This window comes from Candidozyma pseudohaemuli, assembly GCF_003013735.1.
Source record: "Candidozyma pseudohaemuli strain B12108 chromosome Unknown scaffold00004, whole genome shotgun sequence".
In the NCBI taxonomy this organism is placed as follows: domain Eukaryota; kingdom Fungi; phylum Ascomycota; class Pichiomycetes; order Serinales; family Metschnikowiaceae; genus Candidozyma; species Candidozyma pseudohaemuli.
In genome coordinates, this window is record NW_020194438.1 from 768216 (window position 1) to 791688 (window position 23473).

At 48.0% G+C, this 23473-nt stretch overlaps 10 protein-coding genes across 10 annotated transcripts; 6 read left to right on the top strand and 4 right to left on the bottom strand.

Moving 5' to 3' along the window:
* Positions 1 to 4: 4 nt before the first annotated feature.
* C7M61_002434 (uncharacterized protein) lies at positions 5 to 1642 on the bottom strand (the record flags this gene model as incomplete). The annotated part of the gene is made up of 1 exon (XM_024857808.1): positions 5 to 1642. One exon carries the CDS (start codon positions 1640 to 1642, stop codon positions 5 to 7), a length of 1638 nt encoding a protein of 545 aa, XP_024714307.1.
* A 568-nt stretch (positions 1643 to 2210) lies between these two features.
* C7M61_002435 (alpha-ketoacid dehydrogenase kinase family protein) lies at positions 2211 to 3467 on the bottom strand (the record flags this gene model as incomplete). Its single annotated transcript, XM_024857809.1, has 1 exon — positions 2211 to 3467. The coding sequence occupies one exon, from the start codon at positions 3465 to 3467 to the stop codon at positions 2211 to 2213; it is 1257 nt and encodes a 418-aa protein (XP_024714308.1).
* A 587-nt stretch (positions 3468 to 4054) lies between these two features.
* C7M61_002436 ([Histone H3]-lysine-36 demethylase) lies at positions 4055 to 5539 on the top strand (the record flags this gene model as incomplete). Its single annotated transcript, XM_024857810.1, has 1 exon — positions 4055 to 5539. The coding sequence occupies one exon, from the start codon at positions 4055 to 4057 to the stop codon at positions 5537 to 5539; it is 1485 nt and encodes a 494-aa protein (XP_024714309.1).
* Positions 5540 to 5667: 128 nt separating this feature from the next.
* C7M61_002437 (uncharacterized protein) lies at positions 5668 to 8883 on the top strand (the record flags this gene model as incomplete). Its single annotated transcript, XM_024857811.1, has 2 exons — positions 5668 to 7539; positions 7921 to 8883. 2 exons carry the CDS (start codon positions 5668 to 5670, stop codon positions 8881 to 8883), a joined length of 2835 nt encoding a protein of 944 aa, XP_024714310.1.
* A 41-nt stretch (positions 8884 to 8924) lies between these two features.
* Positions 8925 to 10175, bottom strand: ARG1 (argininosuccinate synthase; the record flags this gene model as incomplete). The annotated part of the gene is made up of 1 exon (XM_024857812.1): positions 8925 to 10175. One exon carries the CDS (start codon positions 10173 to 10175, stop codon positions 8925 to 8927), a length of 1251 nt encoding a protein of 416 aa, XP_024714311.1.
* A 1677-nt stretch (positions 10176 to 11852) lies between these two features.
* Positions 11853 to 13538, top strand: C7M61_002439 (uncharacterized protein; the record flags this gene model as incomplete). Its single annotated transcript, XM_024857813.1, has 1 exon — positions 11853 to 13538. One exon carries the CDS (start codon positions 11853 to 11855, stop codon positions 13536 to 13538), a length of 1686 nt encoding a protein of 561 aa, XP_024714312.1.
* A 145-nt stretch (positions 13539 to 13683) lies between these two features.
* On the top strand, positions 13684 to 14415 carry C7M61_002440 (uncharacterized protein; the record flags this gene model as incomplete). The annotated part of the gene is made up of 1 exon (XM_024857814.1): positions 13684 to 14415. One exon carries the CDS (start codon positions 13684 to 13686, stop codon positions 14413 to 14415), a length of 732 nt encoding a protein of 243 aa, XP_024714313.1.
* Positions 14416 to 14523: 108 nt separating this feature from the next.
* On the bottom strand, positions 14524 to 15354 carry GLO2 (hydroxyacylglutathione hydrolase; the record flags this gene model as incomplete). The annotated part of the gene is made up of 1 exon (XM_024857815.1): positions 14524 to 15354. The coding sequence occupies one exon, from the start codon at positions 15352 to 15354 to the stop codon at positions 14524 to 14526; it is 831 nt and encodes a 276-aa protein (XP_024714314.1).
* Positions 15355 to 16812: 1458 nt separating this feature from the next.
* Positions 16813 to 19407, top strand: PMT1 (dolichyl-phosphate-mannose-protein mannosyltransferase; the record flags this gene model as incomplete). Its single annotated transcript, XM_024857816.1, has 1 exon — positions 16813 to 19407. One exon carries the CDS (start codon positions 16813 to 16815, stop codon positions 19405 to 19407), a length of 2595 nt encoding a protein of 864 aa, XP_024714315.1.
* Positions 19408 to 19991: 584 nt separating this feature from the next.
* On the top strand, positions 19992 to 23471 carry C7M61_002443 (E3 ubiquitin-protein ligase; the record flags this gene model as incomplete). Its single annotated transcript, XM_024857817.1, has 1 exon — positions 19992 to 23471. One exon carries the CDS (start codon positions 19992 to 19994, stop codon positions 23469 to 23471), a length of 3480 nt encoding a protein of 1159 aa, XP_024714316.1.
* Between the last annotated feature and the right edge of the window lie 2 nt (positions 23472 to 23473).

Here is a 23473-nt window from a genome sequence, read left to right on the forward strand (position 1 = left end):
GAATTTATCTTTTTCTTCTTGGTGGAGGTGGAGGTGGCGGTGGTGCTTTCTTTAACCTCGCCTTCTGTTGCCTTGCGTTAAGTTTCTCTGTCGACTTCTCCCTGGGGAGTGGAGGGAGATGCTTTCCTCCTAAATATTCTTTTGGAAGATCTAGCAATTGCTCAGCGTGAGCTGCAGCGAATGTAGCGAATGGATCCTCGTTGGCGCTTTTTTGTAGAAAGACATTTCCATTATTAGAGGAGAACATGGAACCAGAATCCAGTGGCGAGTCAGCAAGATTATCGTTGTGTGACTTCGTATGCAAATTATAGTCATCTCTATTGGAGGCCCTGACGGAGGCCACACGAGTGAATGAAAGGGAATCTGTAGAGGCACTATGATCTGATGCCAACTTGAGATTGCCGATTTTCGAGACTGTAGAAGCAACCGAGCTAAGACTGTCAGAGCTAGTGTTTCTGCTAGATACCAACAGCAGATTGACTTTGGTACCCACAGCACACTTCTTGACCCATGGAATGTTCAAGCATTTCGTAGCAGACTTGACGATGGCTGCTAAATCTTTGGTGTTCAGGTAGGGGTCTTGTGCATCAAAGGCGGACGAGTCGCAGTTGATGACAATGTTTCTTAGGGTCTCAATGATTTCATTGGGTTTGTAAGGAGGAGACAACTCGGCCAATTGAGAGAAGACGAGCAAAGGATTCAATACCTTCAAGTATGTGAGGGCGAGAATACAGTTCTCCTTTGGCTCCTCGGGCAGATAGTCAAGATCATTAAGCTCACGAAGTATGATGTCTAGAAGGATCTTGACGTCATTGAGGTAGGGGATCTTAGCCGTGTATGACGTTGTGAAAACAAGGTAGAGGAACTTGAGCATCAAGATCTTGATGATACTGGACTCTTCCCTGTTGAGGTGGTACACTAGCAAGTTAGTGAAGCCACATAGAATGTTAGTTCCTTGGCGGTTGACCAGCAAGCCGTCAAAAACCTTATTTTTCAGCTGAGTGCACGAAATGCTCTTCATGAGGTACTGCTCATTGATCAAAAGAAGAAGCTTAAACTCCTCGTAAGCCACAAGCTTATCCTCATCTTCAAAATCGTCGTACGTGACGTCGTACTCATTGAAGTTGTCGTTGGAGGTGAGATCAGCAATGAGTGTGGGGATCAACGGACTGAGGGTCAATGAGTCAAACTCGGAATCGGTGAGAAGCACCACCTTGTAAAGGTACTGAAAGATGCTGTCACAATTAAACTTGAGTAGCACATAAGCGGCGTGGGAGGAGGGCAGTGAGACAATGTGTTTGTGGATGATGTTGCCCACCACTTGCACTATACCTAAGGATCTCATGGTGTTAACAAACTCCTTGTCGGAGATGTGATCGGAGAAGATGGCACCCATGGCTGGATCGTCCTTCGCTTTGAGCGTAAGAAGCAAAGTCACCAGAAGCAACGTCTTGAAGCTCTCCACCTCAGCATCAGTTTCAGCATCACTGAGCACCTTGAGCAAACTAAGGATCTTGCCCAAACACAAGCCGAAGTTCTTGGTGAACAAGTTCAGCCGGAGCAAGTCGAGCGCAAGCACCAGGCATACGTGGTAGATTTCCAGTTCCGTCACCAAGTGGTCCACAGCTGTTTTGAGATACATGGAAAGGGACTGGTTGCATTCTGTGGGGTCGCTGTTGATGAGCAAATGGCGGCACAGCGATCGGACCGTTTCTAGAGGCGGCACCGCGATCTGTGAACAAAAAGCATCAAACGACGGAGTCATTGGATTAGGGCCCCGGGAAGACGTTTGAAACATTGAAAGTCTGAGCAATAGTCGAGGTGCGGCTGGTGCGATTTAGGCAGGTCAGGTACCGATGGACCAAAAAGGTAGGTGCAAGAAAGGCGAAGGGGTCAGAAGGTGACGGGTGAGGGGAGGAAGCAATTGCGGATCTGAGTAAAAATGATGCCACAAAATAATAGTGGAACCTGGCAGAATGCGTGACTGGGGGAGTTGGACATCACCAGATATCGCCGATGGGTGCAAACCGAGATCGCACTGTGGTACACCAATGGTCCTGGATCGGCATGGTGGTTGTGCTTTTCCATATGCCAATGTTCTCAGAAGGGCCGTTTTCACGAAACGCCAAGACCGAGGACAATTACCAACCTTCTGTCTGATTTTGCTCATCGCACACCGCCAGGCACCCTTTTGCAGCCATTCTATATACTTATGAGCCCACTGTCTTGAGATAGACGTCTGTACCCCAGCCGTAGTACGACTGCACCGAGAGCAGACCCTTAGCTGGCTCTTCTAGGTCGATCGTGTCGTTGAAGATCTCAACGTAGTTCTTCAGAAGCGGCAAGCCGTAGCCCATTCCTGCAACGGTGTTACCGGCTTCTCCAGGCGGCACATTGAGCGTTTTGTAGCTCTCGCCTTCACCAGACTCGTACGTCAGGAATGAGTAGTCAAAAACGTGGTTGAGCGCTTGAGGCGGGATACCCTTGCCCTTGTCTCTGATTCTCATCTCGAGAAACGACGGATTTTCACTGGTGGACACTGTCACCTGGACAGGATCCGAGACGCCGTTTTCGATGTGGGCCCTGAATGAGTTCTTGAAAAGCTCCATCAAGATGTAGTCTAGGTGGTACTCGATGTAGGGAAACATCAATGGTTCTCCTGGGTTCGAAATTGCGGGTTCGTCCTTCAGAGTCCAGAAGTTAGGCGGATGGAGATTCGTGTCAATCTTGACTTTGACGCTCTGGTCGTACTTTATGAGACATATATCGTTCACGAGCTCTGCGTTTCGTTTAATGACCTCCCTTATATCAAGCGGCTTGACAATACCGTTGTAAGGACTGCCTTCTTTGTATGTTCCGTCGATGAGTGAGTCTGTCAATGAGATCTGCTGGTGGGCAATGAGCCGCATGCTGACACGTTCCCTTAAATGCTCGTCAAGGAAGTTCTTGACCTTGTCTACCGAAAGCAAGTGCAAAACTTCGCCGAAGCCTTTGGATAGCACCGGCAAAGCATCAGCATGAACATCCATGAAGCTTTGAAGCACGTCTTCCCTGAGACGCCTAGTCTCTTCCATCGTGCAAGGAGGATGAAGCGATGCTGTGAGCAACACAGACATGGTCTGGAGGTAATTGTTGTATGAGTCTGAAATGGAGGGATTGAGCATCACCAAGTAGGGAAGATCTCTGAACTGACGCAAACGCCGAGCATTATAAGCAAGGAGCTGTTCTATGGTTTCCCTTGCGCTTTGGAGAATGTAGGTTGAATTGAGTTTCTCCGACTGTTCCAAAATAGTCAGAATGGAGAGCTTGGTCAACGGCTCACTGGCGTAGTGGTGTATGAGTCTTTCCAAGGACGAACGGACCTTGTATTCCTGGAGAAACTGTTGTCGAGAGTCCGACGAATTCAATCTTATGCCTCTGATTCTCGGGCCTATAGCCAATGGAAGGCGTCTAATTGGGCGAAACATGGATGGTAAGGCTCTTGTGCGAAAGCAAGATAAGCTCAAGAGGGGGATTTGGATGATGCTGGGGTGCTGGGAATTCAGGGGTGTTCAGATGAATTTAGGATGGGATGATGTGATGAAGTTTCTGTTTCTATGGGTGGTTTCAGGTGGATCTGGAAAAAGAGGCCGTGACTAATAGTGTTGCACAGGATCCGGGGAATTTGACGTTGCATCGCAGACCCGCAGCATCATAATGGGAGTGGGTTTTTCAGAGATGGAACTTGATTTCGTATTTTTTGTGATGAACTAAAGAAATGTAACATTTCTGGAGATGTGGGTGGTTCCCAATTTTGGTTTTTTGTGATCGGAGAAGCGGAGATCCGGACTTCCCAGTATACCTATGGCATTCAAGGCAGTACTTCAATTCTTCGCCATCAACATCTACAGCACTTTTCTTGAGCCAATTATCTTAGAAAACTGCTATCTCTTGGCTCCATCTTACCTCCCCACCGTAAATGGATATCTACCCGATCTATCCCCCACCGTTTGCAACCATGGATAGTCCGGCAGCTATCGTGCGAAGTTATCTACTAACAACTACTACCCCAGATATGCCTAGTTCAACGGACCTGTGTCCCAATTGTCCCGATACTCCGCCATCGGATCTCGAGGACATCAAGTGGATCCAGTGTGACATTTGTCGTCTGTGGTTCCACACAATATGTATAGGCACCTCGGAAGAGGATATAGCCGAGATCGCTTCCTACCACTGTGCCAAATGTGCCAAGAAGCATGGACCATCACAACTACGAAGAGTGTCAAAACGCGCCAGGGTGAAGATTGACTATGTGGCTCTAGATCAAGGCGAAACATTCGCTGTGGACAAGAGCATACATCCTCACGTACCCAGCTTCATGGACTTCACGCCTGAGGCTAGTCGAAATAAAAAACAATTCCACGTTGACATTTTGGACAGCGACGAGCTCACGAAGGAGTACGTGTTGGGCACAGGCTTGCCGAAACCGGTCTTGGTGCCTCTGGTAGGCAAAGAGGCAGGTATGACGCTTCCATGTAATCGGAAAGACGTGACTGTCGAGTGGATTGCCGAGAAAGTAGGCGAAGGCGAGCCTGTTGAGGTCATGGATGTGCTTTCCCAGCAGAGTGAGTCGCCTGGATGGAACTTGGGCCAGTGGAAACGGTACTTCTACATGCGTGAAAAAGACAGAATCCGTAACGTGATCTCGCTCGAGGTGTCTGATGTGGAGGGTCTTGGCGATGCATTTGTGCGGCCAAAAATGGTTCGAGACTTGGATCTCGTTGATAAGGTATGGCTGCAAAATGGCACGGATGAGGAAAGACCCAAGGTCACCACGTATTGTCTCATGTCGATCGCCGGGTCATATACGGATTTCCACATTGACTTCAGTGGCACGCCAGTTTACTATACGGTCTGTCACGGAAGCAAGACATTTTTGATGTACCCACCCACGGATGAAAATCTCGAACTATACACCAGCTGGTGCAAAGAGCCCCAGCAAAATTTCACCTGGTTCGGAACTTATTCTAAAAGGCTACGAGGAAAAAAACTCAGCCCCACTGGCGGGTTCAAGGTGAACCTTCGGGAAGGCGACCTATTTATCATCCCCAGTGGCTGGATCCATTCGGTGCATACTCCGCAGGATTCCGTCATTATTGGCGGTAACTATCTCACCTTGCGAGACATCCCTATGCACCTCAAGATCTACTCGATTGAAAAGGCCACCGGCGTGCCTCTGCGCTACAGGTTTCCCAAGTTCAATCGAGTCCTCTGGCTCACTGCGTACTATTATTATAACCACCAGGAGGAATTTTTTAAAGATTGTCTTGCATTTCAGCCGAAGGTACCGGCCATGCAGAAGGCTGAGAATTTACTGTACGCAAGCCAAACCGTCTCAGCCCTTGTGGCTCATTTGGAAGAACACTATGAGCTTAGTAAAACGAACAATGTTGCTAAAAAGACGATCCCCACGTCACTTATCGGAAAAGACGTCCCACATTTCCTAAAGCAGCTTCATGACTGGCATACGCAGATCTTAACCGTTAAGCATGAGACCTGATGCGCCATAGTCTCAAGATTTAAATCCTGCAGCGGGCGCTGTCATTGCACATTGTGTTTTAGTTTATCGCTGATATAGTGACACAATTGCTTCTCTCCAGTCTGGCAACCACAAGAAGTTCTTGAATCATGACTCGCTCCTCGGAATCCGTAAGGGAATACCTGCCGCAGGGGCTAGTTGCCGACGAAAAAGAAGACTCAGACTCGTCCGTGTACAATGTCTATCACGATACCCCACCGTCTGCTCCACTAGAGACAGCAGAGCCAAAACCTAACTTCTGGCGAAGGCTTGGAAAGTTTTTCTATCCCGACTGGCTCCTCGGTCACTTGACAATACGTGACGTCAAGATGGTGTTACAGACTTGGGTTCAGGTATGGACCACCGTTTTCCTTTGCATTGTTCCCAAAACTGAAAAATGGTTTGGTCAAGCCTGCTATTTGTTCCAGATCTTGGGCTTTATCATGGCCAATGGTGGCTTCTCCAGCGTCATCAACGTCACAGTGGCCCTAGCGTGTTGCGTGTATGCATGTTGCTCCTGGCTAGTCGTTACTATCTGTAGCGCCATAACAACGCATTTGAGGGGATGGCCAACACAGGAAGAGCTCATCCAGGAGCTAATATCAGATGGCGTTTGTTCGGTCGATAATGCCGCATCTTGTTATCTGAATGAAATTATCAAAGGACGGTATTTGGAGACCCGTTGCACTGTGATTTGGGTTTTCGGGTGCCTCTTTGCATTTGCATTTTACGGCTGGACTCAAAAGTATCACCCGTTGATGAGGTTGCCATTCGTTGCTGGTACTCTCTGTGTCGTCATCCATACGGTCACGTTCGTTACTTGGCCTACATTTGTAGCCGGTGAAACGAACGTTCTTATCAGGCCTATGCTTCTTGCATTTGCATTCAAAATTGTTTGTGGGTTAGTGGTTTTCCCATTTACCTCGAGCTTCGCCTATCTCGGTGCTGTTGCGAGTATACACGGTTCCCTTGCGCAAACTTGTGAGAAAAACAGCAGATTCTTCAAATCTTTGAAGCCTTCCCTAGATAGCTTTGAAAACCACTATCAATTAGGATCTGATATTCAAGCAATCAGAGTGAGGCTTGCGCCGGTTGAAATGTTTCTCATAAGTGCACGATGGGAAATCTCGTTTAGTAGGTTCGACCCGGGTGATCTTGCGGAAATCAGATCCAGAATCAAGCCCTTGATCACTGTTCTAGCAGGTTACAAGTATTTCTACGAGCTAATTCAGGAGAGGAAAGACATTGCTCGAAATGTGTGGACGCAAGATAAAAGAAGAGGAAGTTTATCGAGTCAGACATATTCGAGCAGCCATAACAAGCTTGTTGCCACCTTCAGGCAAGCCTATGCGAGGGTTGGTGTTTTTGAGAATGAGGTGAGAAGGAACAAACGAAAGAATATTTTAAGCATGAAGACAGAGGAATCCACCATAAACCTTCACGACCTAGACGTTATCTGTGACCATATGAAAGAGCATTACTCTGAATTTCATGATGAGGTTCCGAAAACCCTCAAAGCCATATCATCTTGGCTAGCGACTGCGAATGAATTCAGAACTTACAGCATCTTCAAGTGGACCAAACATAAACAAGCGCAGCAAGAGCAGCATGAAATTTTGTTGCAAGCTAGGGACTCATTGAAGCAACAAGTCGAGAAGCTTCAACATGCGAACGACTACATTCAAGGACTCGCAAATGAGCTCAAAGGTGAGGAGCAAAGATTATGCTTAGTGAGCCAAAGCGCAATATTGCTTTTCTTTTGCCAGGAAATCGGGGATCAGATGCTTAGGCTATGCAACGTGCTTCTTGAAATCGATGAAATGGCGCCAACACCTAGGTTGATCACTATTTTCTCCAAAGCACGTCACGACAAAAATGTCACCGTCAATCACAATATATTTGACGATCCGGTAAATGCTTTGAGCAAAAAATTGACGCATAGAAGGGACCCGGATATCCTTGATCCAGAAAATCTTTTTCAAGTCTTTGTGGTCGGCTTAATACGGCTCTACCGAAAACTTTATTACAGTAGCCGTTTGTGGTTTTGGCTTCGGGCAAGTATGCTTCTACAATTTTGCTGCTTTCCATACTACTTTAGACCCTCCACAGAATTTTACACCACAAATAGGTTGATTTGGCTTCCAGTTACATGCGGTGTCTCGATTGCCGAGTACACCGCGGAGACCGTCTATTCGTATTTCCTGAAGTTGATATACTCATTTGTGGGATGTCTTGCCGGAATGATTGGTTGGTATATCTCGACAGGAAGCGGCAATGGTAATCCATACGGGTTCGCGGTGGTGTCCGCCGTGGTTTTCTTCTTAGCAGCATATTATCGTCAATGGGCTGTCCACAAATCTAAGATTCCAGGTATCATGGTCACAGTTACCCCTGTTTTGGTGTTGGGTACCAGTTGGGCGGACACAAGGAGTGACTTTGCTTCGAACATTGGGGTCGGATGGAGGCCGGCAGTGACTCGTTACATCAGTGTGGTGATTGGTCTTTCGGTGGCCATGCTTGCAAGCGCAATCCCAAAACCAAGGAGCTCTAAGGTGGCAGTTAGAAGAATCATGTCTGGTTTGTTGGAAGAATCGAGTGATATGTTCTGCAAAATATCCGACTTTGCTTTGAAGCGTCTCGATAACCCAAATGTCCATGTCAAGATTCGTCACGATGAAGTTAGCGACAAAATGAGGAACTTGTTGTTCTCTCTTGCTAATGCCAAGGCAATGATGGGTTTCATCAAGTATGAGACTGCTATCACGGGGGCCTGGCCGGCCGAAACGTTCATGACATTGCAACTGTTGGTCAATGACGTCATCCAGCTCTATTATTTGATCTACCAGCTGATCAATCAGATCGAAGACACCGACGAATGGATACCAATCATACTCGATAGAGCTGGCTGGACGAATGCAGGTTTGGTTGCCGAAGTGCTTTCACTTACCAGCATGTCTGCATCGGCACTCCGACGCAAGACCCCATTGCCAAAGGTGACCAATGCAAACTTGTCGCTGAGACACTTTGAGGTTGTGAGTTCACAGTGGGGCGATGGCGATGTCACTTTCAATGAGCGATTCTACGATGATCCCGAAATCCTGGAACCAATCGACGAAGCCGTCGGGGAAATACGGAATAGATCGGGACGAAATGTGAACTACCAAAAATTGCTTAGTCACGATGGAAGGCTCAACATCGTGTGCTTGCTTGTGATGCATTTGGTGTACAAGAAAATCGACGAAATCGTCATCACTGTCAAGTCGCTTGTCGGAGAGATGTACGATGTGAACGACGAGCTCTTCACGCTAATGAAATACGAGAAATAGTTTAATCATGACATTCTATTCGTACATTACACACCTTATTTTTACAAATCCAACTTCTGGCCCTTCTCACGAGCAGCCTCACCGTACTTCTTGATTCTGATGGATTGCACAGCAATGAAACCAGAAGTGTCCTCAGGAGAGAAGCCGGTCAACTCGTCCATGGAAGACTCAGTCTCATCGTACAACTTCTCGGTCTCAGAGTATCTACCCAAGATCGTCAAAGAACCCTTGTAGGCTCTGGCTCTGACGGTACCATTGACGGTTTTCTGAGAAGGAGGAATCATGGATCTGACGTACTCACACTCTGGGGTGAAGTACATACCGTTGTACAACAACTTGGCGTAGGAGATGGTGACAAACTGGTCTCTCAAGGCTCTGACCTCTCTGTCCAAGGTCAAACCTTCCAAGTCAATGTGGGTAGATCTCAAGATGGTCAAACCTGGGGTCTCGTAACAGCCTCTGGACTTGATACCAATGAATCTGTTCTCGACAATGTCGATTCTGCCGACACCGTTTCTTCTAGCCAAGGCATTGGCTTCAAGGAACAACTCGACTGGGTCAGTGATGGTCTTCTTGCCGCCGTCCAAAACCAACTTGACAGGCAAACCCTTTTCAAAGACAACATCAAAGTCCTCAGGGGTCTCGGGAGCATCCGTGGGGTCCACAGTCAACTTCCACATGTCCTTTGGTGGGGTGGTGTTGGGGTCCTCCAAAATACCGGCTTCGAAGGAAATGTGGGCCAAGTTCTCGTCGGTGGACCATGGCTTGGCCTTGGTCTGAGCAACGGGGATGTTCTTGGAAGCAGCGTACTCCAACAAGTCGTTTCTGCCAGCAAATCTGTTGAAGAACTCTGGGTCTCTCCATGGAGCAATGACAACCACATCGGGCTTCAAGGCGTAGAAGGACAACTCGAAACGAACCTGGTCGTTACCCTTACCGGTACAGCCGTGGGACACAGCGAAACAGCCCTCGTCTTCAGCAACCTGGATCTGAGCCTGGGCAATCACTGGTCTAGCCAAAGAAGTACCCAAAAGGTAGACGTTCTCGTAGACAGCGTTGGCCTGGATAGCGGGGAAGCAGACCTGCTCAACAAACTGTTTTCTGACATCGGCAACAACGAACTTGGAAGCACCAATGGCCAAGGCCTTCTTCTCGGCTTCTTCAAAGTCTTCTTCCTGACCTATGTTGGCCAAAAAGGCCACAACCTCGTAGCCCTGTTCGAGCAACCAGGCGAGGATCACGGAGGTATCCAAACCGCCGGAGTAAGCCAAACAAACTTTTCCTTTAGACATTGTGGGTGGTGTTTATGAGAGTAATATGATGAAGAAAAAAAGTGGTGGAAGGGGAGCGATAACAGGGCACTTTATACTGATTGTCCATCGCGGCAAAAGTTTTTTCACTTACCGCATTGGGAAGGCCCACGCCAGGATCGGCTTGTCCACAGGCCATGAGTCACTCCACCTCGACGACGAGGCCACTTTTTTACAGAATTGGTGTTTTTGGGTTGGAAAATGAAGGATTGTGGTGGGATGGCGGCTGGTTTGATGGTTTCCGTTTTGAGAAGATCTCTCCCACGCTGAGAGTGTAGAAATGCCACACTGACTTCTCCACTCTCACGCGGTGAGTCAATGGAGCATGCAGAAAACAAAGAGTCACAGTATGGACAGGCAGCGTATGCCGTGGCTTCGTTTTTTCGATGACAATGGGGTGAAAAGGGTAAGGCAGGCCGAGGGAGATTAGGCGGGGGGAGTTTTCGAGACAATGGCTGCAAATGGGTGTTTGGAGGGTACGTTGAGGGAAGGTCCCAGCGACGAGGTGTGATCTGGATTGAGCCAGCCGTGGGGTGTCGTAGAAGATTTATTTATGGCTGGCAATTGCCGAAGTCTGCTGGATTTGGAGTGAAAGTGGGGATTTTCTTAATTAGAGTTGAGATTCTTTGGAGATGGCCCACGGCTGATCTGCTGCTGATCTTAGATGTGAGATCACTGGACGCTGTCGGTTGGTCTAGTCTACCATGCGAACCACTAGTAATGAGATTTTGAGTTCTCGATGAAATTGGTGTGGGAGCTCGTGTTTCTGAGCAATTGGAGACTAATTTTTGGCCGGGGTGAAAAAACCAATGATTTTGCATCCTGAAGATAAGTTTGGATTGTATGGAGCCTTTTGCCAGGCGCTCTTGCACAACCTTCAAATCAGCTAACGTCAATTCAAATTCTCCGCTGTCCATGCTTACGTGAAGAAATGCGTTTCTTTTGGCTCTTGGCCTTCTTTTTATCATATAAAACTGGGTTTAGGGCCAAACTTGTTGTTGTAACATGGAACATTCGTCATACTGTCGCTACCGTCAGATCAGCCCAAGATAGTAGACAATGCCTTGAGTGTCCGTGAGCTAATTTGAGTCTTTTACTGTTCGGCCTCAACTTCCTCTCTAATTCGTCTGAACTCTTTCATCGCACCTAAAATACCTAGTGGTTGAAAAATATGGGTCCATTTGCAGCCAGTGACCGCAGTGCACCTATTCAAGCCTGCGGTACCTTGAAAACCAACAAACTGGGAGCATCCAATAGCATCCAATAGCGTCACTTCATATCTGCTTAAAACCCATTTCCAACAAATCAGTCCCCTTGAAAACTCTTATATTCCCCCACCTTCCTAATCCTCTGCTTCTTTCTCGGCACCTGACTTAGCCGTCTCGGTTTCGCCTGGCGCCGAGCCCGCGGAATTCTGCCCAAACACCCGAATTCAAATAACAGCACCATCCGAGGCCCCACTATGAAAATCAAAAAATTGTCCGAATTATCATAAATTAAAGGTTTTAAGTCTCCCACCTTTTGTGTAGATTCGCCACCGCCGGGGCTTTGTCTAGGTCCGGATGATTCGGAGTCATGAGTCAAGATCTGGTGAGGCCAAATTTCGCGCGGGCTCGGAGTCATGATGATTTTGAATCATCCCACTCCTGCTTTCTAAGCATGCTTCCTACTCCCATGGCCGAGGACAAGAAGCTAGGTGTTACCCATAGCATAAGGGAAAAGCTAAATTTTCAGGACGAGCGGCTCTGGAAACGGTTTCTGGCCCGGCGGCTTGAGCTAATCGATACTTTGGATCTCAGCTCGAAAAAGGCTAGTGAGCAAGAGGACGAGATTAGAAAGGTTGCAGAGATATTGCGCTTGGAGTTCAAGTTCGACGTTCAGTACTTTGAGGATTTCGACAAGCTCGTGCGTGCTGCCGTCCAGAGTGTTCGCCGGAACCGGAAAAGATCCACAAAGCTGAAACGAAATGGAACTTCCAAAAGACAGAGGGTTTCGTCCGAGGGCTCTTCGGATGTCAAGCAAGAAACCACCACTCCGGAGCCAAACGGCCACGACAGCGATCGTTTCCTTTCGGAAATCACCAGACTCAATACAGACGGGAACGACGAGGTTTACGACATGAACTACTCGAGGACGAAAGCGATCACGAACCAGGACCAGTCCCGAGCTGCTATAGGCTCGATCATTCAGCCGTTGCTGAGCAAGTTCGAGTCTCGGCCCCACCTCGGCGTGATGCTCCCGCCTTTGCCTAGCATTCCCAGTTCTTGTCAGTCGCAAGCTGAGAATGAAAAAGAGCTCCAAGCGATCAGAATAGCGCTTTTGCTCCTAATGAAAAGATCCAGGCTGTGCTTGGAATCCACAACAAAAACAAGAAACGAGTTTCTCCGTGGCTTGGGCCAGAACTCCATAGGCGCTATAGCCGCCTTGATGTTTGAGAAGTCCTTCATCAACCTCAACCAGACATCCATAGACTATCTTCTGGAGAAACTACTTCTGCATCCCTTTCTAGCTCAATTCTACAGGAGCTTGGAACCCGACTCGCATGTGAACAAGTCTCTCGATGACGAGACGGCCTCGTTGACCTTACAGACCCTTGTTGGCTGCTGCATCAAAGATTTTGGCTTTGATCGTATATTGTACCCGCTTGGCGAAGCTTTCTACCGCAGCATTCTTCTAGATTACCCGTTGGTGCTGAACTCTTCAAAACCGTTTCTTCGGACAGAGGTGGAAAACTCTCAGCAGACACCAGACTCAGAGATCTCACAAAGCGGCAACTTCTCGCTCACTAATTTGGCCGCTGTGGCAACCGAGCTTAGAAGTCACGCAAGAGCTTCCTCTGAGCTTGACTCGGATAAAAAGCTGGTGGTGCTCCGTTTCTTGTCCTCCTCTCTTGAGTTTACATATCCGACAAGAAACTCGGCGCCACCCCGTTTTGTGGAGGTGATGGAGAACGCTACACAAGCATTCAAGCTCAATGGTAACCAAATCTATGGACTCCGCAATTTTAAGACTGGTGCTTACATCAGTTCAGACTTTGACCTTGAGAATATCTTTGGCAAGGAAGACAACATTGAGCTCGAGATTTTCCCCCAGAGAATCCCCAGCATCCCAACGTATGAGATGGCTAATACAGTCACGCTGTCAAGGTACTCTGACGACTCGCCAAGGATAATTTTACCCCCACCTTTCAAACAGACTCCCTCCATTCCATCATCGATACCGGCAAGTATCCCGGAACCCATATTGCCACAGCCACAGCAACCCTCGTCGCCCATTGTCCAGAACAATGTGCAGCAGCTGAGACCTAGAACGCCTCTTCTTCCGAAATTTCAGCCTCTTTTATAGCATAATCGTCATATTACGATCTAACCAGACTCCATTTGCAGCCATTCTAGCCGATAAGCAGCGGTGAGGTGCACGGGTGTATGGCTCTCAGGCCCAAACTGGAAGTCGTTCTTGAAGGAACCTCAGACAACCTTGTCTGAATTGCATGTCACAGGAGAAATCATCTGCAGAGGTTACCCGAACCGGTAGCCCGAGCTTAGAGTCAAGTCGAGATCAAACAAAGGACTCACAAAATGGCGCTCAGCAGGAGGCCCAGGAGGAAGATCAAGTCTTGATGAGAACAACGATAACACCCCGACCAAATTACGTTCCGCCTTTGAATTTTTCCTTGGTGGAGGACGGAATTTACCGTTCCGGGTTTCCAATGCCCATCAACTATCCATTCATGCAACAGCTCAAACTCAAGACGATCATATATGTGGGGGACTTGTCCCACGAGAAACCAAAGAATAAAGAGAAGGCAGATAAGCCAAAGAAGGACAAAAATGGCTCTGCTGCCATATACGAAAAGTACAAGGCATGGATCGACTCTACGGATATCAAGTTTTGCCCATTGTTGGTGCATTCGTCACAGGAGCCGTTTACGCTGTTAGAGACGCAAATTCAGACGCAAGAGTCCCTCGAAGCAGCCCTACATCTCATACTAGATAAGAGAAACTTCCCCATACTCATACATTCGAACAAGGGCAAGCACCGAATAGGTGTGTTGGTGGGACTAATGCGGAAAATTCTCCAAGGCTGGTGCATGAGTGGGATCTTCGAGGAGTACGAGAAATTCGCCATGGGCAAGTCCGAGTTTGACTTGGAGTTTATAGAGATGTGGCAGCCCGAGCTCAGCTACGAGGAAGAGTGGCTTCCGGGGTTTGTCAGGCAGTGACCGATAAAAAGGTGACCGATAAAAGGAGTGACAGATAAAAGGAGTGACAGATAAAAAACAAGGATATTACGAAAAGGCGGCAAATGTAGAGCTTTCATTGACGTAGTTTCAAGCGTTATTCTTCATTTCACGCAACTTGGCCATGACGTCGACAGCACCTGATGCAGCAGTAGCCTTCAAAACCTGGGGATCCAGGAGACGCATAAACGGGTTGAACTCGAGCTCGTCGCCGATAGTGAACTGACCGGCAGTGACGCTATTCTGGCTGAGGAAATCTTGGAGCTTATCAATCGACTTGTTCTGCAAGACGGTTTTGCTGAAGTTGAGATTTCCCTTGGTGTATTCGTGGCCTGGGTAGGTGACGGTCTCCTTGGGCAACTTACCCAAGATTTCGTTGAGCGCTGAGTTCATCTGACCAGGCGTTCCCTCGAAGAAGCGGCCACAGCCGGAAATAAACAAGGTGTCTCCAGTGAAAACGCCCTTCTGTCCTGTCTTGGAGTCCTTGACGTAGTAGCAGATAGAATCCTGGGTGTGGCACGGCGTGTGCAAAGCTGTGATCAGCAACTGGTCGCCCAAGTCGATCACCTCCTGGTGGGAAGGTGTGTAGGTGACTAATTCAGAATCCTTACCTGCAATGATAGGCAAGTCTGGGTACTTTTTGTGGAAGTGTTCGTTGCCACCGGCGTGGTCCCAGTGATGGTGAGTGTTGACAATAGCCTTCAACTCGAAATTGGGTCTTTTTTCGGAAATGTAAGCTTCAACATCCTCGGGGAAAGCCAGGTCTATCAACCAAGCGTGTCTGGATGGTTCATCCACCAAAAGATATCCGTAGTTGTTTCCCTTACCCCAGGATTGGGGAATAATCTCAACGTGCATGTGGCGATAGAAGTTCTTTAGTTGGCTGAGGGGACGTAACGTGGTTGGTTTCCAAATAACCATGTAGTAGCAAAAGCTCCACTGGTGATCGCCTGTGTAGAGTTGAGCGATTGCTGAAGCGGGTATTAGTAAGGGCCCAATTTGGCAATGGAGAGGACACAAAAACGGGGCGTTTTGGAAAAAATTCTACTTTACGAGAATTTTGGATCAAATAAGTGAAATAGCTAATTTGTTTGTGGGTTTTTGGCATTTGGGGTTTTGGTGGGTCTGGGTGGCTGCAAAGAAGCATGCAAGGACCCTGAGCCAAGGAGGTTAAATTGATTGTGCAGAATCTCGGCCAATTTGTGTCATCTCGTTATCTTACGGAATTTTTTAAAATTCACGAACATCACTTTTGCGCTTATAAGCGCCGACAGTTGAAAAAGTGCCTCTTCCATAGTAAGACATGGTTGACCGATAAGGCCGAGGGGCATAAGGACAAAACTTGGTACATTTTTTGGCTCAGTTCGTGATTTTTCAGGCGACAAATGTAACTCGACCAATTGGATTCACAGCTTTGTCGGTCCCGCTTTGCAGTCCATGATGTAGTCAGTTAAAGCTTGAATGAAATGAACCCACTAATATGAAGCTGCTGCTACTCATGCTACAAGGATAGATTCCAGTTTCACTTAAAAGCGGTATTTCAAACTTCAAAGCTCATTTTTTCACGTTTAAGCCGGCTCGTCTAACCCCAATCTCTTGCATCGTTCTCGGGATGCAACTTTTAAGCATCTCTGCGTTTCTTATGGTAAACCATAACAACGTTCCGAAATTCCAGTAACGCGTTAATGGCCAAGACGCCTGGTTGACTGATTTAGACGAATCGTGGTCTGCAGCCTGGGTGTCCATATCTATTCAAATCTACGGTTCACGGCTGCAAATTGACCTCAGGTGAATGTCTCAGATTGCCGATATCTCCAGAGGCGAAATCTGTCCATGTTTTACGATTAACGCAACAATATGATCATCTTCATTTACACAATCAATCATCTGTTATGTCGGCCTAACTCATACCTTACTTAGAGCACTTCTCCTAACCGTTACGCCGAGAGGTATCCCCGCATTTTAGATTTTTTTCAATCCCATATCCAATTTTGCTACGCTTCCTCCAATCAAGCTTCAAAACCCTTCAAAAAGCTTAAATTCCCCAAAATCATCATTTCCCGACGCTCATGAAAACTTTTTGATGCCAAGTCCGACTCGCTTTTCGCAGCCGTTTCGCGATCCCAGCATCCCGTATCTTTTTCATCCGATGTAGTCCAATTGCATGAAAAGGCCATTTTCAATCTAAGTAACTTATCGAAAATTTAAATCACCTCTTTAAATTCGTATTTTTCACACCCACACCCATCCCATACATTTCAGCCACGTTGAAAAACGCGATCCAGCAGTCTTCTCTGTGGTGGCCTCAGTGCGTGGTGCAGGAAAAACTACTACGTGTATTTTTGAAAATCCTCCAACTACCCAGTCTCCTGCTTCAACATGGCAAAATCCACAAAGGAGTCCAAGGCCCCCCAGGCCGATTTAGACTCTTTGTATGAGTTGGACACGGTTCAGCAGCCCCAATTCGAAAAGGGCCAGTACCGTGAATATCTCTTGACTTCCACTCCAGAGTACATCACCAAGGCCAGGACGGTTTCTGGTAAGGAATACGCCTTGTTGGCTATTTTGTTTGCCGCTGGTTTGTACGTTCGTTTGCAGAACTTGAGCCACCCTAACTCTGTTGTTTTTGACGAGGTCCACTTTGGTGGCTTCGCCAAAAAGTACATCAACGGTGCTTTCTTCATGGATGTGCACCCTCCATTGGCCAAGTTGCTCTTTGCAGCTGTTGGCTCTATTGCCGGTTTCAAGGGTGACTTTGATTTCGCTCACATTGGTGACGTTTTCCCTGCTACCGTTCCTTACGTGTTGATGAGAGCCTTCCCAGCTGTTTTGGGCTTGGGTACCGTGTTCCTCTGCTATTTGACCTTGCGTTCGTCTGGTGTGCGTCCAATTGTTGCTTTCACCACTGCTGGTGCTCTCTTGGTCGAGAACTCGTTCGTCACCATCTCCAGATACATTTTGCTTGACTCTCCCCTCATGTTCTTCATCGCTGCCGCTATCTACGCGTTCAAGAAGTTCGAGGTGCAGCAGGCTTTCACTTTCAACTACTTCCGCCTGCTTTTGCTGTGCTCGCTTGCCTTGGGTATGGCTTTCAGCTCCAAGTGGGTCGGTTTGTTCACCATCGCTTGGGTCGGTGTGTGCTGTGTGGGCCACATGTGGTTCCTCATTGGTGACTTGTCCGTCTCGCCCAAGGCTGTCTGGAAACACGCTGTTGCCCGTGCTTCTTTCTTGTTGGGTGTTCCAGTCATTTTGTACTTGTTCGTGTTCAGCATCCACTTCAACGTCTTGTCCAACGACGGTGACGGATCTGCCTTCATGACCAGCGGTTTCCGTGCCGGTTTGACTGGCTCTCTTGTCCCAAGACAGACCACCTCTCAGGTTGGTTACGGCTCGCTTATCTCCATTCGTCATGTGAACACCAGAGGTGGATACTTGCACTCTCACAACCACATGTACCCAACCGGTTCCAAGCAGCAGCAGATCACCTTATACCCCCACTTGGACACCAACAACGAGTGGTTGATTGAGCCATACAACCGCTCTATTCCAGACGAGTTTGTTCAGCTTAAGGACGGTGACAAGGTCAGATTGGTCCATGTCAATTCCAAGAGAAGATTGCACTCCCACGACGAGAAGCCTCCTGTCAGTGAGCGTGACTGGCAAAAGGAAGTGTCCTGTTACGGTTACGAGGGCTTTGGCGGCGACGCCAACGATGACTGGATTTTCGAGGTGGTCAAGCACAAGACCAAGGGTGTTGCCCAGAAGGAAATCAGAGCCATTGACACCATCTTCAGATTGAGACACGCCATGACCGGCCACTACTTGTTCTCCAGTGAGGTTAAGTTGCCAAGCTGGGGTTTCGAGCAGCAGGAGGTTACTGCCGCTGGTCAGGGTGCTAGACCTTTGACCCACTGGTACATCGAGACCAACAACGCCGACCAGAGATTGCCTGCTGAGAAGAGAGAGGTTGCCAGATATAAGCCATTGAGCTTCCTCGAGAAGTTCATTGAGTCCCACAAGACCATGTGGAAGATCAACCAGGGTTTGACCTCTCACCACAACTGGCAATCCAGCCCTCAGGACTGGCCATTGTTGTTGCGTGGTATCAACTACTGGGGCAAGAACCACACCCAGGTTTACTTCCTCGGTAACCCTCTTGTTTGGTGGTCTGCCTCTGCTGCTTTGGTTGCTTTCATCATCCACGTTGGTATCTCCATCTTGAAGTGGCAGACCGGCAAGCAGATTGCACAGTCCAAGGATGTGTTCCACTTCAACTACCAGATGCTCAGTTACTTCCTTGGTTGGTTCATCCACTACGCTCCGTTCTTCATCATGGGCAGACAGTTGTTCTTGCACCACTACTTGCCTTCGCAGTACTTTGCCATTTTGGGTCTTGGTCACTTGTTCGAATTGTTCGTGTCCAACTCCTTCTTGGGCAGAAAGGGTGCCAACTTGTTGGTTGCTTACTTGGGTGGTGCCGTCACCATCTACTTGTACTTCTCGCCATTGATCTACGGTTCTCAGTGGACCAAGGGCCAGTGCAAGTCCACCAAGTGGGTTTCCTCTTGGGACTACGACTGTAACACTTTCCTTGAAAACTCCGCCCAGTACAGCTCGTTGAAGAGCTCCGTGGCTCAGAGCACTTTGTCCAACCCACTGACCGTTGTGGTCAATGAGGCCAAGGAGACTCCAAGAGCCGTCAAGCAGGAGGCACAGAAGGAACAGCACGAGCTGCTGGCCGAGACTTTCGAGGCTCCACCTCCACCAGAGACTCACAAGGGCCCATTGCCAGACTTCTTGAGAGAAGACGAGGAGGCTCCTGTGGGTGAGTTGGCTGATGAGGCCACTGAGAACAAGGGCAAGCCACAAGCTGTTCCTGAGGACCCTGCTCCATCTGAAGGTGACGAGAGCGGCGTTGTGGCTGAGGATGCTGTTGTTGAGAATGTTGTTGTGGAGGAGGCTGTGGCAAATTAAGCTACATCATAAATATAGTTCATGAAACGATAATTGCGTGGAAATGAGTAGGGCTGAAAACCGCCTTTTCATTGGTTTCAGAGTAAGAACGATTAAGCCAAAATTGCAAAAGCCTCGGTAGGCACAATTGCTTATTTAATCTGTATACGGAGCTGGGATCGCTTCACTTGTTCCAAGCCTGTTTCGTTGGAATTCGAGGTTGAGACATGAAACTCCCGTTCTTGAGTCTACTTGCCACCTACCACCACAAATTTCTATAAACAGGTTCAAATCATACTAAAAACACTCTGATCCAAGAAATCCCAAAATTTGTAGATACAATATGTAACTTTGCCAAAACCCTAGTATGTGGCGTTGCTCACTTTAGCTATGCTCGCAATGGCCAGACCGATGTCTCAGAATCCATCACAAAATATCCGTCAAACCGAAAAAAACAACAAAACCTTCCATTTTCATCAATCCAGATTTTTTTCAAAATATCTCCTCGGTCTTTTTTTGTCCAACCCTTCACATAGTACCTCCCCCGTATGGTCTACATCACGGCCTCCAGGTCGCCTGCACAACTATCAACTCACCTTTACTCCATGACCGAAGAACATAGCTGTCGAATCTGCCGTGGCGAAGCAACAAGGAAACAGCCGCTTATCCATCCGTGTAAATGCAGAGGCTCTATTCGTTATATCCATGAAGATTGTCTTTTGGAGTGGCTCAAGCACTCCTCCAAGTCCACCAAGCAGTGTGACATCTGTAATACCCAATATCGGTTCAAAACCATATATGACCCCAATATGCCCAAGCGTGTCCCGCTACTGCTTATCTGGGCTAAGATCGTCAGCACAGTGACCACCACATTGACGCAACACTTTCTGGCGGTTCTTTATATCATGTTCTTGCTCCAGCTCCCCATCTTCTGGAAGATCGTGGGGCGTGTCTACACATTTTTGGTCGATGGGCCGCTTCCGCCGGGCGGCAGTATTCCGCTACTGCTTCTTTACGGCACGTTGGCGTGCTTCGATGAGAATCTGCCGTTGACGAAAGACTCCACATGGTTCGACAAGGCCGTCTACCTATTTTTCAACACCTTCCTGAACGGTATGGTCCACGTATGTGCCTTTGTGATCATGCTATTGGCCATCTTTGTGGAACACGAGTGGGTCGTCAGAGACGACGGTTACACGAAAATGCTTCTCAACGACATTGGCCGTGAACCCCGCTCCAAGTTATTGGACCTACTACAGGGTTTGCAGAACGATGCACAAGAGAATCAAGATGGAAATGGCGAAAACGGCGAAAATGGCGGTAACGAAGCCAATCGCAACCGTCCCATGCCGCTAGATCTCGTAAACGAGGCGATTCGTGATCTCAGGAACGTTCCCGAAGAATTCACTCGCGAGGTCGAGCTCCGCAACGCACTCAACAATGGCGAGTTCGACGACTTGATTCGTGGAGAGAATCAACGGGATGCCTTGCCTGGCGCAGCGCCCCTTCCACTTCCCGAGATGCCTGCCAACCATGTTGCACCCAATGAACCAGAGAACGACCCACACGCCGGTATCGACATGGAGAATGCCCCCAATCCACACGTGGCTGAAGCTTCAGATGATTCAGCAGATGAGGATTACGTCTACGACGGCAACGACAATGACTCTGGCTCCAACCTGGACGCATCCTCAGAACACTCTGACAACAACGATGCAGTTTGGGATCCAGCAGACATGGACCAAAACCTCCAGGATGTTGCAGGAATCGATCGTCAGCCAGAGGAGCTTGACGAGGGTATTTTGGAGATCATTGGCCTCAAGCTCAACCTTTCGACTCCACTTTTGCTCACAGTGTTGGTGGACGCCATTGTCATGATCTTCCTATTCGCCGCATACCTCGTACCACATATGATAGGAAACCTCGTCCTATTCTTCACTGCATCATTATACACATTAATCAGAGACTATCATGAAAGAGTCGCGTTCCTCGTCATTGCCAAAGCACACTTGAGTCCAATCCTAAACTTCGCTCATAAGCAATACTTAAAGTCGGACATCTTAGTCAATACCCGCTTCTTCGTGTTTGATGTCTTCCTCCAACCTACCAAGGATACTTTATCTCGCTGTCTTTCCCTCGTGAATACTGGTCCTGCAACTTTACCCCAAAGGGTTGTGGCATTGTCCATTGGCTATTTTGTCGGCTGCTATGCTATCTACGCAGCTATGAAAAGTATGGTGTCTGGTAAAAAGCCTCTCGTTGGAAATGCAAGAAGAGTCTACAAACTTCTTTTCGAAATTACAGCTACTGCCAAAGTTTTTGTTGTGTTTGCCGTCGAGATAGTTGTGTTCCCAGTTTACTGTGGCTGGCTCATAGATATTTGTTTGGCACCACTCTTCAAGACTGACTTGGTGATAAAGAACAAGGACGGCTCATTCTCATACGAGTACCTTTTCATTGCATCTCTCGAGCACTACAACTCCCCATCCGCTCGAGTACTTATCTATTGGGGTTTTGGCACAATTTACATGCTTTGCTTTGCATTGTATGTTGGCATGTTGAGAAGTCAGATCTTGCGTCCAGGTGTTCTTTTCTTCATCAGAAGTCCTGAGGACCCCAACGCAAGACTCATACATGATGCCCTTGTGAAATCACTCAGGTTCCAAATGCTGCGTATTTGGCTCAGTGCCAAATTTTACACCGGTAATATCATATTGGGAATTGGTCTTGTGACTTGGGGCCTCCGTTGGTTCACCGCTTCTTCCAATCCAAATGAGCGCATCTTTTTGCCTGTGACGTTGAACTGGACAGGAGTGTTCTACTTGGTTGGCATTGGTTTGCAGCTTCATCAGAAGCATGAGACTCTTGCTCGTTACTGTGTCAAGTTCTGGGAACGTGTATTCCAAGTGGTCTGCTACAAGTTGAGACTTTCTGATTTCATTCTTGGAACCCCTATCGCCGAGGAACGTGGTCACATCGTTTATCGGAACTGGTTCCATGAGCTCTACGGTGCCACCCCTGACTACCAACATCCAGTCACCTACGGTGAAGCTCGTCAGAAGCTCAAGGAGCCTGGTGTGAACGCGTGCTTTGTCCCTGATGGAAACTTCGTGAGGGCTCCTTCGAGTGATACTTCACGAAAGTTCATTGATCAGTTGTTCATTCCTGTCACCAGAGCTGATCAGCCCATTAATGAGGAAGAGCCAAAGAGTCATGATCATGAGGATGGATACGAGTCGGACTACTCTGATGTGGAGCTCAACTACGAGCAAAGCTATGTCATTGTCTATCGTCCTCCAAACTTCAAGACCAGGTGCATGCTCTTGGTTTTGCTCTTGGGCATCTTTGCCCAGCTACTCTTCGTGTTTGTGGGTGTGTCAGCTTTATTCCCAGGAAGACTTACGCTCAAAGCATTCTATATTATCACGGATTGGATTGGTGTACCATACAACCCATGGGAAGTTGATGGATCTCGTGTTGACATTCTGTCTCTCTGTTTGGGACTTGGTTTCTTTGTTCTGTTATTGTTGTCGCTTGACGGACAGCCATTCAGTCCTATCGAGATACCAAACCCATTCCCTGAAGCCATGAATTTGAATGTCAACGTTGGCGGAAGGTCGGCGCCAGAGACGTGGGTGGCCCTCATCTCTCATTTTGCCGTTCTGTTACAAGTTGGAGCGGCATGGTTGGATGCCGAGTACACATTGTTTGGCAAGAGTGTATTTGATGACTTTCAAAATCCAAAGTACATTGCTTTGGCCATTCATTTTGCGTTATGTGGTCTCCTCATGAGCCCATTATACAACACATGGCTGTATGAGAGGAAGGAGCAGTCAATCTTGAGGTACACATGGAGTGTTGGTTTGGTGGATGATTTGATCCACTTCTTGGTGATAGGTTGGTTTTTGACGTTTGCTTGGGACTCAGTTACATTTGCGTTGGCATCAATAGCCTCTTATGTAACTGTGAAGGCGCTGCTTGGCGGTATCCGCTTGCTTGAACATTTCAACACACAGGTAAAGAACGAGAAGTATGTTCGTGGAACTGCTGTCCAGAATGTTGATCTTGATGAAGGCGCGGAGTGAGC